At 42.3% G+C, this 15,492-nt stretch overlaps 1 protein-coding gene across 1 annotated transcript; it reads right to left on the bottom strand.

Annotated features, from left to right (window-relative positions):
* Positions 1 to 454: 454 nt before the first annotated feature.
* Positions 455 to 11,648, bottom strand: LOC128741799 (diacylglycerol O-acyltransferase 1). The gene is made up of 9 exons (XM_053837852.1): positions 11,100 to 11,648; positions 9,136 to 9,328; positions 2,471 to 2,599; positions 2,313 to 2,404; positions 2,083 to 2,244; positions 1,750 to 1,896; positions 1,310 to 1,656; positions 1,083 to 1,249; positions 455 to 1,016 (listed from the first exon to the last, which is right to left on the bottom strand). The coding sequence occupies exons 2-9, from the start codon at positions 9,249 to 9,251 to the stop codon at positions 695 to 697; spliced, it is 1,482 nt and encodes a 493-aa protein (XP_053693827.1). The 5' UTR covers positions 9,252 to 9,328; positions 11,100 to 11,648; the 3' UTR covers positions 455 to 694.
* Between the last annotated feature and the right edge of the window lie 3,844 nt (positions 11,649 to 15,492).

The following is a 15,492-nucleotide window of genomic DNA, read 5'->3' on the forward strand; positions in this document are numbered from 1 at the left end:
CCGGAGTTCAAACGCAAAGAGGGGAGTGAGGGAGTTGTATAAACTACGAGCTGCAGGTGTTACTTAGAAAAATTCCCATTGCTCACCTGGCGAAAGGCGGAAGGCTACGGTGAGCCGGCCACGTCGCAAAAATGCCGGACAACTGTGCCGTCAAATCTGTTCTCTTCAAGAATCCCACCAGTATTAGGAATAGAGGGATCCAACGTGCTAGATGGCTCTACCAGATTAAATTTGACTTGCGTGTGTCGATTTGGGGATGAGTAGCCCAGAACCAAGTACAATAGAACGAAATTCTTGATGCAGCAAGAACCACCCCGGCTCTAAGTTGTTAGAAGTAAGTAAGTAAGTCAGTGTATAAAGTAAGGCTGTTATTATTTTGCAAAGGGACATTGTGAAAGGAAAGGAAGTGCAATGGGACATTGTGAAAGGAACAATACTTTAATATTTATCCATTTTCCGCGAAAAAACTATATTCAAAAAGTAGTAAACATGCAGGTAATAGCTTATCTTTTATCAAAATGCATAACATAACATGTGATGTGTATGGCTTGAAAAACACGTGTGATGCTCTCCGATCGTCGGTGTTAGGTACATGTTTTTCACTATTCGATATGTGATCAGTAGGTTTGGCAAATCTGTCAAATTTTGTATTTATTACCGCACAGGTCCCACGCACGCAGTCTCATGATCCACTCTATGCCACTACATCACTGTAATTGGTGATCATGTAATCGTGGTAGTACATCATAATGGCAAGCGGTTGACCGAGAATTATAGATGTCCACACCACAATGTTACCCCACCGCTGCCCGTAGTTAACTTCCATGAACTTCGATACGGAAGAGAGCGGTAGCTGCGCCATCATGCCCATAAAGGCCCAAATCTTAAATGTTTTCAAAGGCACGCTGACGAGGTACTCGTGGAAGAAGGCACTGATGAAGAATACAATCACCGATGCGGAAATCTTGGAGTAACCTAGGTCTACCACCGGAATGTACAGATGTCGGACGCACCACCTGGAATGGCAGAGTGAGGCATTATTATCAAATCAAATCAAATTTGTGCCATGACTTAAAACCTACTTGTGAACAGGCATGTTCCAAGTTCTCCAAAAGGTGTCAATGTTGTTGGCATTCCACCAGTCACTGTAGAAGTTTCGATCGGAAAAGTGCAGTAATTCACCCATTAAATTCAAAAACGAGTGAAATGTCAAATAGAAGAAGCAGAGCCACATAAGATGATTTGGAATCTATGAAATAGAACGAAACGATTAAATAAAATTTTAAGTGTATCACCTTTAAACCATTACCGCCAATTTTAGCAACCGCTCTGCGGTTTTGGTCAAGTCCATATTCGAGAACGGAACCAAAGAGTTCCGCACCGAAGGGATCATCCACTGCTGGAACAGACCCATAACGATATGCACTCCGATGACAACCTCCAGGATACGTTTGATAAGGAAGCGCTTACGAATTCGGGAAGTACGGGGAAAGTTTAGCTCATAGCACAGAGTCGGAGCTAGCAGGAAGTAGAAGAAATCCTTCAAATGCAAGTTGTCCGGATAGTGTATCAACTGTGGCATTTTGTCTTTGTTTTTCTTCGGGATTGTTCCGTTTCCGGTACTGTTGCGTTCTTGCTCATGTTCACGTTCGTTCTCTAACCGACGCACGAGAGAACGGTTCCGCCAATAAGATGGAAATAATTAAATTCAATTAGTACGCCTTTCCGTAAACGTAGTTCTATACTTACGAAGCTGTGCAATTGATATACTTTGCCGGCGACCGGATCGGCTACCTCGGTGCTTGTACTGCGTTCGACACCACAAATTAACTTGAACGTAGCTCCACATTTTTAGGAAGAGGATACAATAGGTGAAACAAACTGTCATGGCACCAACTGAAATTGAATCGAAATTTTAATACCAAGTTTAAAAAAACTTATTGCTGTGATTATTTTTCTATTGCACATTTAACCCCGTTTAACTTCGGCAATGTGAGAGAATTGCAAAGTCAATATTCTTGTTGTGCCTTGCTGTAAAAAAAAGCACGACGTCACCAAACTGCATCTAATCTTCGAGCTTACCTAGGCTGAAAGTTTGCCCCTTGACGTGTATCACAACCATCGGTATCAGCACAAGCACCACGATGTTTACAACGTGCACTATCATGCCGGCGCTTTCCATCAGAATATCGGCTGCAAGGCCTTTTTCCACGATCAGACAGATCATTATAGGAACTATTGAATCTGCAACGAGAAATGGTGGCGTTTATTGTTGGTACTGGATGGTTCCAATAACTTTTCGATTCACTTACAGACAATCAGCAACAGCGACGGATAACCTTCGCCTTCGTTTCTACCCGTTAGGACCACGAACCACTGAACCGGGTCGACCCGGATACCGTATCTAACGCAATCAAAAATAGCGGTTAACACTTCAGGGTACTCGGGAGGAAATAAAGTTATAACATACTTGATAAAATTTTCTAACACCAAACGAAAACCTCCCATCGTGAGCAGCAGAAAACCCCAATTGACCAGACCGGTGAAATTGTTGAATCCGGAGCTCCAGGAGAATAGCGAGTCCCGCGGCCGGTGACATCTGTAAATGGGAAGAAAACGAAATTTGGATAACGCAAATGATAATGTGTTTAGTTCCTGGAAGGAAAAATCATTACAATGGAACTTGTTGGCTTAATAATTTGGTAATGCGCAGAAAGAGGTGGGAACGATTGTTCGTGGGTCCGGGCAGAAAAGGGTGATGACATTCTGTGTTGTGCCATGGTCGAAGGTCAAACATAAAAAACTATGGAACATGTTTGGTCTTACATTATATGCATGGTTAATTCTTCAGCGGGGGACATCGTAAATACCAAACCAAGTAGTAATTTTGTAAACTCAACTTCGTAGTTTTGTGTTGACAAAATAAAGATAGTCTTGACAATAGGAGAAGGAAATTGAAGAAGAATGTAATATAATTAAAGCTTTGAATAGTATCCTTAGGGTAGGATAAAGTGGAAAAAGAAGTCGGACTTGATTACCGGTAGGATCGATCATCAGAAGACCCGATTATCCGAAGTTCGAATATGCGAGAGTTTAGACTCGGTATCTTTTATTAAAGCCTCCCAGTTGCCCTTGAGGCATGATGCTGGTCAAACAAACCAGTCGTCGTATGTTCGAATCTCGGCTTCGAGATACCATACTGGTTCTTAGCCTCTTATCCAGCAACTCCTATTTCTACCTCCTCGTGGTACCAGCTGGGATACGAGCAACCTTAGCGGAGATAGGGTAACCAACCGCGGTGGAAACTAAGGTCGTATGCTGACAGGGAAGGAGGAATCATCGTCGTCGACAGTACTGTTACGATGGTCTTCCGGCGACACAGGGGGTTGGTGCAGGCCCTACAACCCAACCGTAAAACCTACTAGTACAGTCAGCAAATAATGTAAATAGGAACCGGAACAATCGGCATAGACCAAGGCAAAGAAAAAGGACTAATGATTGGAAGCTTGGATCATGGAACTGCAAGTCTCTCAATTTTCTGGGAAGTACCCGCATTTATTGAGGGCCCGCAAGTTCGACATTGTAGCGCTGCAGGAGGTATGCAGGAAGGGGTCTACGGTACATTCGTATAGAGATGGATACACCATCTACCAGAGCTGCGGCAATACACACGAGCTGGATACAGCTTTTAACGTGAAAAGCGCATGATTGGGTGGTGGACAATCGACAGCCGTATGTGCAACTTGAAGATTAGAGGCCGTTTCTTTAACATCATTAGCATTATCAACGTGCATAGCCCACACCTAGAAAGTGACGAGGACGATAAGGACGCTTTTTACGTGCAGCTTGAACGTGAATACGACAACTGCCCAAGACATGACGTCAAAATCGTCATCGGAGACCTCAACGCTCAGATTGGCCAAGAGGAAGAATTCAGACCGGTTATTGGTCTGTTCAGCGCACACTCGCTTACGAACGAAAACGGCCATCGACTTCGCCGCCTCCAAAAAGATGCTGCTCGAGCCAAAGATGCTGATACCTGATACCAACATTCGGTACCATCGCCCGCCACGGTACAATATCGAACGACTCAAGTTATTTGAGGTCGCTACTGACTACGCACAACGCCTTGAGACTGCGCTGCCGGGTGGGGGAGAGCTAACCGAAGCACCTCTCGAGGACTGCTGGGATAGCGTCAAAGCAGCCATCAACAGCGCAGTAGAAGATGCCATTGGGTTCGCTGACAGGAGTCGACGTAACGACTGATTCGACGAGGAATGCCAGAGGATGATAGATGAGAAGAATGCAGCGCGGGCGTCGATGCTGCAGCAGGGATCCCGTCTAAACGTAGAACGGTATAGACAGAAACGAAGACAGCAAACCCACTTTTTCTGGGATAAGAAGCGCCACCTGGAAGAAATGGAGTGCAAGGCCATGGAACAGCTGTATCGTTCTCAGGAAACGCGTAAATTGTACAAGAAACTGAACGTATCTCGCAGAGGCTTTGTGCCGCAAGCCGAAACATGTCGAGATAAAGACGGAGGGATCTTGTCGGATGAACGTGAGGTGATTGATAGGTGGAAGCAGCACTACAATGAGCACCTGAATGACGCGGATACGGAATATCACGACAGCAGGGAGAATGACTACATCAGTACGGCGGATGATGATGATGTGCCGACACCCACGGTAGGTGAAGTGATCGAAGCCATTAAGCAGCTCAAGAACAACAACGCCGTCGATAAAGTGCTTTCTTAGATCATCTTTAGCCGTCTATCGCCGCTAGCAAGTAGATTCGTGGGAAGTTATCAAGCCGGGCGATCGACAACGGACCAAATCTTTATGCTGCGACAGATCCTCCAAAAGAGTGGCGAATATCAAGTCCCTACGCACCATCTATTCATAGATTTCAAGGCCGCCTACGATACTATCGACCGTGAAGAGCTATGGAAAATTATGGACGAAAACGGCTTTTCCGGGAAGCTTATCAAGCCCGTTTGAAACATGCAGGGGACTTCTACAAGGCAATGGTATTTCCTGTCTCCTATTCAACATCGCGCTAGAAGGTGTTATAAATCGTGCGGGTTTTAACGGCAGAAGGAACCGAGCGTAATCGAACTCGCATTGGCAATAGTGTGGTAGTCGACAGGGACGAGCTCGAGGTGATATATGAATTTGTATACCTCGGGTCTTTGATGACGTTGGATAACAACTGCAGCAGAGAAATACGCAGACGCATTCTTACCGGAAGTCATGCTTACTACGGACTCTACAAAACCCTAAGGTCTGGTAAGCTTCACCCCCGTACCAAATGTACCATATACAAAACTCTAATAAGACCGGTAGTCCTCTACGGGTACGAAACATGGCCAATGTTCGATGGGGACTTGAAAGCACTGGCCGTTTTTGAACGTCGTGTGCTTAGGACTATCTTTGGTGGTGTATGTGAGAACGGTGCATGGTATGGAGGAGAAGAATGAATCGTGAGCTGACGCAGCTCTTCGGCGAACCCAGTATTCAGAAAGTTGCTAAAGTTGCAAGGTTACAATGGGCGGGACATGTTGTGAGAATGCCGGACAACAACCCCGCAAAAATGGTTTTCGCCTCGAATCCGGTTGGTACCAGACGCAGAGGTACGCAGCGTGCTCGATGGTTAGACCAAGTGGAGCAGGACCTGGATAGTGTGGGACAGTCGAGAAATTGGAGACGCACAGCCATGGACCGAGTTAGTTAGCCGCGAAACAGTATTTTGCAGGTCAAATCCTGAGGGACAGCGAGCCAGGATAAGTAAGTAAGTAAGTCATTCTTCTCACGCTACGCAGGTGAGAACGGTGCGCCATGGCCATTCGGTGTATTCGCGTGGCCACGAAAATTCGTGAAAAAGTCATCTATCGGTTGCTGCTTGAGTACGTCGAGAGGGTTGTCCTTGGCGGTTTTCGGTACAACGTTTTTCTTCAGCCGGTCTATGCTCTCCGGTGATGTCTCGGGGCGAGGCCAGCACTGGCCAAAAGATTACTTCCTCCTTCGTGTGATACTTCTTGATGAAGCCAGCAACATCCGGAAAGCACTTTGTGCTGTAAATCTTCTCGTTAACCGCAAACTCCGAAGGAAAAAACAGTTCCCGTTCTTCGGGAACTTGGTATGGGAGATATATTTGGCGTCATCGCTTACCTCCTTGGTGTAGGACGTACAATTTTCGGTCCTGTAGGTCTCATCATTCATTGTGACCACGACGTCGCGCGTCGCATGAAATGTAATTTTAACGAGACCTTCAGCCGCTCTATCTGGGTTTACTGATCCGACATAATCGGCCTCGAATGATGCTTCTGCATATAAATGTCCATTTTGTCCAGGTGCGTTTTCACCATTTAGCCGATTGGTTCGATTTCGCGGCTTAAGGCGAAAAACGATGAGACCACTTTGCTCTCGGCCTTCCTCCTCAGCTTCTGCTGCGCTTTAAGTCGCGCAGCACTGTTGGATGGACGAAGTCAGGCTTTCGTTCGACGTGCTCGCTTTTCTCTAGAAGAAAGAGGATGTCGTAAATGCTGGATCTACTATATCCGGCCGGTTTTACGATTTCTAACTACTTTACTCCGCGCTGGAGCTGCAGTATGAACAAAGCATCGAGCGTAATTGTTTGACTGTTTTCGCCATGGTTACACAACAGTCGGAGCCAGTCTGGCCAACCGCACGCTACTGCGCTGTATGTATCTACTATTAAAAATCAGTTTTTCAATGTACATACAAGAAATATTATAACGGAAATAAGCCTGTTAAAACTGATTAATAACCGATGTGTGGCCGATGATTGTGGGAGGACTGTATGTTGTATAACATTCAAGAATTATTTTTGTAGTTATAACGACTGCTCATACGTCAAACTAGCATTTAGATATGTTATTTTTTTGCTTAAAAGTCAAATGATGCAGAAAATAAGTAAAACAATGTGGAATAGTTTACGAAATCAAAGTTTCCGTGAAATTTTTTGTATAACTTACAACCTATCATGAAACTAAATATTGAATAATTCTATGTGTTCAGAAGACTAGTAACTTATTTTACAAGTATGAAGTATGCAATACGTATATTTATAGAAGAAATATTTAAGGAAAACTGAAAAAAGTGAATAATATTACCCCAATTGACGGTATCTACTACTCGATTAACAGATAAAAGATGCAAAAATGTTTCGAAGACTGACAACTGCGAGCACCTCATTGCTCCATACCATTGCAATGCAACTTAGAACATGTATAAAGTTTGTGCATCACGTTTGTCTTGCGCACAGGAAACATTACGGAATGCTTTAGAGACAAAGATACACCATCGAAGTGATAAATTACATAGCCAAGCGGAGGGATCATGACAGCAGCGGCATGCCTTTTTAAAACAATGATAGAATGTCATCTGCACCAGTAGCGTTAAAAGACAGCCTTAACCGGACAATACATTTAAACTGAAGTTGATAGTATTGCTAGGGATACTACCTAGTTAAAACTGCATTAGTGATTTCCACATTCGAAGCAGGAACGTGGGCAAACAATTTTACTCAAATAGAATGCACTTTTTATATAATTTTTTTTTTTGGAGTCGATCACCTACGAACGTCACCTGTCTATCATTTGACATTCTTGAACAACTACTACCAGAATAACCTTGGCTTATAGTTTCGAAAGGACTATTGTTCGTAGAGGAATTGATTGTATTTCCTGCAATCATTACTGATATGGTTGAATTGATTGTTTGACATAGAACATTGCAATAAAATATGCAATTTATGGGTTAGTTTTGATTACTATCCAGAGCCTCTAAAGAGATTCTAAAATGTATCGGTCGATTTTAAGAATAGCAACGTTTAATTTAAAATCGGGTATGTCGCTCTGCGAGAATCAAATTGAGTGAATCTAAATTGAACCTAAATGAAATCTAGATTAGATACATATGAATCACTATTGAATTGTACAGGATGTAAAAACTTCGTATATGGTTGCGTGGTTAGCGAGTATCAAATAAGCGATTCAGTTCAATTGTGGGAAGTGAATATTGCCTGAAGAGCATGGTTGTGAAAATATTTGACTGTAGAGATTTATTTAGAGGAGCACCTACATCCATGTTACTTCACACTACACGTTGATATCAGACCGTACACAAAGTTTGCCACGAAAGGTCGTCACGGTTTAAGCGAAAAAAAACATCCCAACGAAGGCAGAGTTATATGTTTATAGGTACCTATCTAGCGTTCATTATTCTCGACCAGTTAGGTTTTGTATGTCAAAATCGGTCTCCATAGCGACCAAGATTGATGATTCCCACTCTCCAGGGTGCCCAAGGACCTACGAAAATAACGCAAAACAAAAATCAAGTCACGCATACCAAATTCTTCTCGTATACGAAGGAATGCGGCGCTCTGGATTTAATTTTGAATTACATATTTCTTTTATTCCGAATTCAACATTTTATATCGGTTAATCTATATCGTATCTACATAAACATATTGTTCAATAAAATACGGATAAAAAACGAAGCAAAGTCTCAATGTTACGCTCTGTTTTCTGAACTTGACGTTCTATTATTTATTTTTCTATTTTCCTAGTCTACTGTTAGTGTACGGGACGGGGTAATTGCAGGGCTAGTGCTTTGGTCCTATTAACTGCAGCAGTCTCTGCTTTGATCACACAACTGAACTGAATAATTAGACCAGTGTCACTGAGAGGCTAACATATGGACACAAAAATACGGAAAAACTCTCTAGCCGTTTGATTAGAACACAAAACCTAATTGTAGGTCACGTGAACGTCTCGGTAATTGAAAAATCGCCCATAAACTTGCGTTAGAACACTACGTAGAAAAATCTTGGTATATGTCATTTTTAAATGAAGAAAATAATTCAATAAAATTCGATAACCTAGCCCACGAAAGAAAGCCGTACAAAAACTAACACCATCCTTCATGCGAAAGAAGCGTTTCAGAGGAAATTGAGATGAGTGAAGGCTCTTATGCCCTTATTCTAGTTCATGCAATTTGATGATACTTCCGAACGAATGATCATTTAGTACGAATTAAGTGTTTACAGCCTTTATTCAACTTGAACTTGCTGTTTCGTAGGGGCGTAAAACTGGAAAGATTACTACTTACGGCTTATCTGGCTGTGATCTTCGTTGTTTGGTTTCTTTTTTGGTAATCTCTTCGGCCCTGGTGACGCTTTGTGTCCGCCGGTAACGCACCTTGTTTTCTTCGGTTTCGTTGGACATTGTTACCTGTTTTTTTGCGGTTATTCTTTGGTTACTTTTGATTTCGTTGAATTTGACTGATCACCGTTCGTTCGAATCTGTGGATGAAAACATCGAAAATTTACTACATTATTTGATATCATCAAACATTCTTTTTTAGTTTCTCAACTAGAACTAAAATTTCGGCTAGGAAAGAGCAAAACTTAATGTAGTGTTTTAAAATAAGGATAGCATTTTTTAATAAAAGATTTTTTTTAGTTTTCCATATTTAAGTTTACGTGCTCAAGAGCAACTACTTGCTATAGAATAGTTATTGGTAATATAAACGCTCAGATTGGAAAGCAAGTCGAGAGAATGCGAAAGCCTACCAAAGCAACCGAAGAAACAACAGTCATGGCCTCTGTATTTTGGGGCACGCATTTACTCATGAACTTTAATGAATGAACGGACGTTAAGCGGTAATTACACGTATCAATACTAAGATAAACAAGTCGATGAAAGCCACGATAGGTCATGGTATGGCGAAAGGATGCTCCAGGAAGAAAGAACATAGGACGAAAATGCTTAGCGTGGTCATTTTACCACAATTCCCCCTGCTGTGTTTAGAATGCATTGAGAGAAATTTGACCAAAAAGCTGTTGCCATAGGAGATTGCTTATCTTTATTGTAATCCAATTTCAAAGGTGGTTATCGCTGGAAATAACACGTTGTTTACATGCGTATTGATAAAGCATTGCTTTCGGACAGTAAACTAAATGTTATCGAAATTTTCATTTATACTGCAAGCTGGCCGATTTGATAAAAACATTTACCGATGTTTTGTTTCAATTATTGTCGGCATTTCTTTGATTGTTGATCCAAATATATAACTAATAATAGTTGCAGAAGTAAAGTGATACATTACTCGCCAATAAAACCTTATTATTATAAGAACCTAGATGCGTTTAATAAGGTCAACTATAACGAAAACATTCCCAGTGCGCTTACTCATTCATGGTCACTGCCAAGGTTAGTCAAGAGAGGTTTTCTGATGTTCGAATTTGTTTTTCACCCCCGCTGGGTTACCCTTGACGATCACCGAAATTTTCAAAGCGGAAACTGTTGAATGTATTAACAACGTCGATGGTTGCTAACCAATCGTACCGCGCACTTCTGTTCTACAAACTGTGAAAACTAGATCACCTATTTTAACTCACCTTGGTCACTGCTTTGATTATGCTATGTCATGCAAGAGTTCAAGCGCTAGTCGATGATGATCTTGTTTCCTCCACAAAGAAGTCAATACGAGCACATATTATCGTTCGGTTCAGACGAGTGAGTTAAAAATGGGTCAGAATTTTTATTCTTGAAAGACATTGTAGTTTGTACGATAATACGAAACAAATATTTTTTCGTTGGACAAGTGTATTTTCTAATATCATATCTAGTTTTATAAAAAAAAATCTACTAAAAAAAGGTTATACCTAATATTTGACTTTCTTAGCAGTCGGAGGCATATCAAATGCAATGTTTCGTTTGTCGTTTGGTTAATACGCTCTATCTTGGAAAGCATTCAATGCACAATCTCATGAACCTACTCATGCATTGTAATGTAGGTTCAGCGCGTGTGTGACCCTCAGTATCAACGGAGTGGTTCTATGTTCTGTGATTGACAGACCTACCTCAACAAAAGAATATCATGTTTTAATAATTGATTAACCGAATTATTGTTGGCTTTTTGCATGATCATGAACGAAGCATCGAACGAAAATTCATATGCTGCTTCTCCCCATACTGAGTATGTTGATTGCAACGACGAAAATCCAATAACGACTAGACTATAATGTAATGTATTCAAGCAATTACTAGCGGTTCATGTTTCAAACTGACCTTGGAGCGTAGTGCGGCTACTAAATCTAATTGCTGATCGTACGACCCAGTTCAAGGCACCTCCTTGATGCGGAAACCGGTTTTGAGGGTTTGACATTCAAAAGTGCAACTTCTGGTTCATTGCGTTTACAATACACTAATTCTTCTTCGAACGTAGAACACTTAGTTATCTACACACTAGATACCGGTTCTACCGGAGACTCGGATTATTGTTATCCGACGTTACACTCAATGAAATTATATAACAAACACAAGCACTTTCTTTAATCAATAGTAATTCCGAAATTGTGCTTATCAACTGAAACGCGTGCAACTTGCTCAGCAACTACAATCGGACTAAAACATAAGCGTTTTTTTGGACAGTCGACAATCAACACAGAACAGCTTATCAGCGCATCACTATCATCACTTGTCATTATCAGTACACAGACAGCACATGGAATAAAACACGAGAAATGCACAAATGTTTATCGCTTGATCAAACCGGGGCCGGAATTAACCACCGAATTCAACTGCAAAGCCAGTCGATTGGATTGGAATGATGTAAATTTTTCATCATCGCACTACGCCTGCTAACACTACACTACTGGTTGTGTTGTGTATATTGTGACTTCTGAGTCAGTCATATAGATGTGTCCGGTCAGAAAGTAATCAAGCCGTCGTCGTTTACTTATAACAGCATTGAGAGAGTATGGCTGTGGGAAAAAAACTGTAGACACACTGCCCGTATCGGTTCTCTGTTTACAGCGATTGTACCACTACTCAGACAACCGGCTTCTCGGTTATTATTACCGGAGCCGGAGTGACTTAGTGCATTTTTGTTTACAATTTTAAATCCTAAGTTTTGTTTCTTCTTTATTAAGTAATAGACTTTCTGCGAAGGGACATTCTTGCATGTGGTAGGCAGCTGCGTATTTGATGTGATTTCAGGTAGCTTCAGATGGATATGTATGATGTAGGAATAACAAAAAGCGAACAGGCGAAATGCATGTTTTATGCTATCAATGCATCAGGCTCAGCTACAGCATAATCAAGAATAACATACACTAGCATACACGTGCGTGGCTGTTCATCATGGATCATGGAAACGTGTATAGTACATAATTGAAACAAACATAATCTGGTGCGTTCGGCATTCTTGTAGGTGAAGCTTTCAGCTGCGGGAAAAAGCTCCAAAGTTATTCAAAAGCTTGAACATTTATTTTACTTGACGCTAGGCGTTAAAGCTCGAAAGCTAGCTATGCATGCGAAATATTTGCTTGATTGCAGATGTAGCTTCAATAGCGCATCAGAAATTTAAACTTCGAGCACGTGGACCAGTAATTTTGAACTATCCCACGTGTAATTTTGCAAAAGCAGTAAAAAACAAATCTTTTTGATGTGCGAAAAGTTTACAAAAATATTCCATTAAATTCAATTTGAATTCTATTTCAAACCCAGTCTAATACAGGTATACCTCGATAGCGCGTATACCTTTGCATCGTTTAGCATGCGTATTACCGAAATGTACGTACTATCGAATCACAATTTTTGGCTTTGAAGCATTGTTATATTACGCTTAATACTGCATGAAATTTGCAATTTTGCATACACTTTTGAATAAATATATATTTTAGTGGTATTGATTTGATAAAGCAGTTAATTTTAAATTTTTAAATTAATGATTTGCTCTTCGTGAAGCTTGGAATGGAACAAATAAAGTGTTGCTGGAAAATGTACGTAATATCAAAGCAAAATGCACTCATGTCTCATTTCAATGCGAATTGGAAGTCCAATTTTGAGCTCCATTCAAAGTCTAATTCCCAGTGTAATTTGCAGCAATGTGTAATTTAATTTCAGTCCATTTCCATACCAATTTGAGTCCAATGGGAAGCCCAACCTAGAGCACGTATCTATTAATGAAATTTAATGCAAGAAAATTTTTATGGTGCAACCTGGAATTCCAGAGTTTTTGACCCTAAATTGATCAACCAATAAAACAACGCAATCTGATCGACTGAAAACAGGTATACTCACTTTGTAATTCCATGATTTTTTTTAGTTAATTCATAATTTTTGAATCCGCAAGTTTGACGTCGTGTCATAGCGCTGCATGAGGTGTGATAGAAAGGAGATAGAACATATCATCTACCGGAGCTACGGCAACACACACGAGCTGGGTACAGCTTTCATAGTGATGGGCGAAATATGGAAACGGGTGATTGGGTGGTGGCCAATCAATCCTCGAATATAGCAGGTTAAGAATCAAGGGCCTGTTCTTCAATATAGGGATCCCCAACAAACATTCTTGTTGAATAACAGCTTCTCAAGCGCTTGTTAGTTAGTAATAAGCTGTACAATGGTTGAACAAGCTACTATTCAAAAAAATTGTTTGTTGGGTCATCAACATGTACAGCCCTCACGTTAGAAGTATTACTGACGACAAGGAGGAATTCTACGAGCAGTTGGAGCGTTGATACGACCGCTACCCAAAACATGATTTCAAGATCGTCATCGACGATTTCAATGCTCTGGTCGGCCAGGAGGAGAAAAACAAACCAGTGTAAAATAAGTCTGAGACTTATTGACTCTGGCATCTCCAGGAACATGGCCGTATATAGCACCAGGTTCCAGCATAGACTCCTACACAATTTCATCTGGAAGTCACTCAAATCGAACAGAATCGCAGGTCGACCACGTTTTGATCGACTGTTGGCACTTCTCAGACATTATTGAAACCGGATCATGTTGAAACGCTAACCTTGACTCTGACCACTACCGCGCTCCCTAAAACTCCTGGGAATCATGGTCGACGACAAGCTCAAGTTCGGGAGTCACGTCGACTATGCCTGCAAGAAGGCTTCCACAGCTGTTTCGGCATCGTCTAGCGTGATGTCTAATAGCTCTGCGGTATATGGCAGCAAGCGAAGGCTATTAGCCAACGTGGTCCAGTCCATACTCAGGTATGCCAGGCCGGTATGGTCATCGGCGTTAGGTACCAAAAGCTATCTAGCCAAGCCTATCTGGAAAGCACCTATCGTCTCATGTGCTTGAGAGTGGCGAGTGCGTGAGAGGACGTAGAGTGCTTCAACCAACGTGGAACTAGAAGCATACGGAGTACCACAAGATCGGCCTCGATGACCACATGGCAGCGGGCATGGTCTAATTCCACAAAAGGTCGGTGGGCACATCGACGTATCCTGGAACTATCCGGGTGGGTCAAAAGGCGCCACGGCGAAGTCAACTTCCACCTGACACAGCTTCTGTCAGGGCATGGTTGTTTTAGACAGTATCTGCACAAGTTTGGGCATGCGGAGTCCCCCGCGTGTCCCGAATGCGTGGATGTTGAGGAAACTGCAGAACATGCTTTCTTCATATGCCCTCGTTTCCTGGGCGCTAGAAGCAACATGATGGCAGAGAGCGGACAGGACACTACTGCGGAAAACTTAGTTCAAAGGATGTGTTCCAGCTCGGACGTCTGGGGAGCGGTCAATGCGGCTGCTACCCAGATTGTACTTGAGCTACAAAACCGCTGGAGAGCCGATCAACGGCGAATAATCAGCCTAACTACCATAGTCCAGTAGTTATCTAAGAGGGTGCGTTAAGTACGATAGCCCTTGCCTGAAGTAATACCGATAAGGTGGTGCCAGGGGAGATGGAGGCTGGAGACTCGAGTAGGGTTTTAGGGGGTCCGGATCCTCACGCCCCATTAGGGTGTCGAGATACCAAACCCCACTCCCTGAGTTGTCTTCTCAGGTGTCTGATAGTACCGTATCTTCTAAGGTGCTCAGCAGATTTCCCTACTCGTAAAAAAAGGCCACTACCTAGTGATGATCAGGATGCACCCAAAACTCTCCGTTGTGAACAATATTCGGTAACGACGCCACATTTACTCGAAACTGCGCTACCAGAAGAGGACGAGCTAAACGAAGCCCTTGTCGAGGACTATTGGGACTCCATAAAAATGGCCATTAGCAGTGTAACGGAGAGCTCCATCGGACATGTGGCACGGAATGGACGGAACAATTCGTTTGACGACGAACGTAGGAGGGTGAAAACTATGGTGGCAGGGAAGTAGTTCGACGGTAATTTCGATGTAGAAGAGGGGGCAGCCTCAGCGATAAGTGAAGTTAAGAGGCGATCAGGCAACTAAAGAACATTAAATCGGCTGAGAAAGATGGTATCAGAGCGGAGCTTAGTAAAATGGGACCAGAAAAGCTGGTCGCTTATTAGAATTTGAGACACAGAACAGCTACCGGACGATTTGGAAAGCTGGGGTTATCTACCCGATATACAAGAAGGGCGACAAGTTGGCCTGTGAGAGTTACCGTGCGATCACCGTTGTCAATGCCGCCTACAAAGTGCTGTCCCAAATGATTTTCCGCTTACTAACTACCAATTGCGAACAGATGGA

This window comes from Sabethes cyaneus, chromosome 3 (assembly GCF_943734655.1).
Source record: "Sabethes cyaneus chromosome 3, idSabCyanKW18_F2, whole genome shotgun sequence".
NCBI classification, from domain to species: Eukaryota; Metazoa; Arthropoda; class Insecta; order Diptera; family Culicidae; genus Sabethes; species Sabethes cyaneus.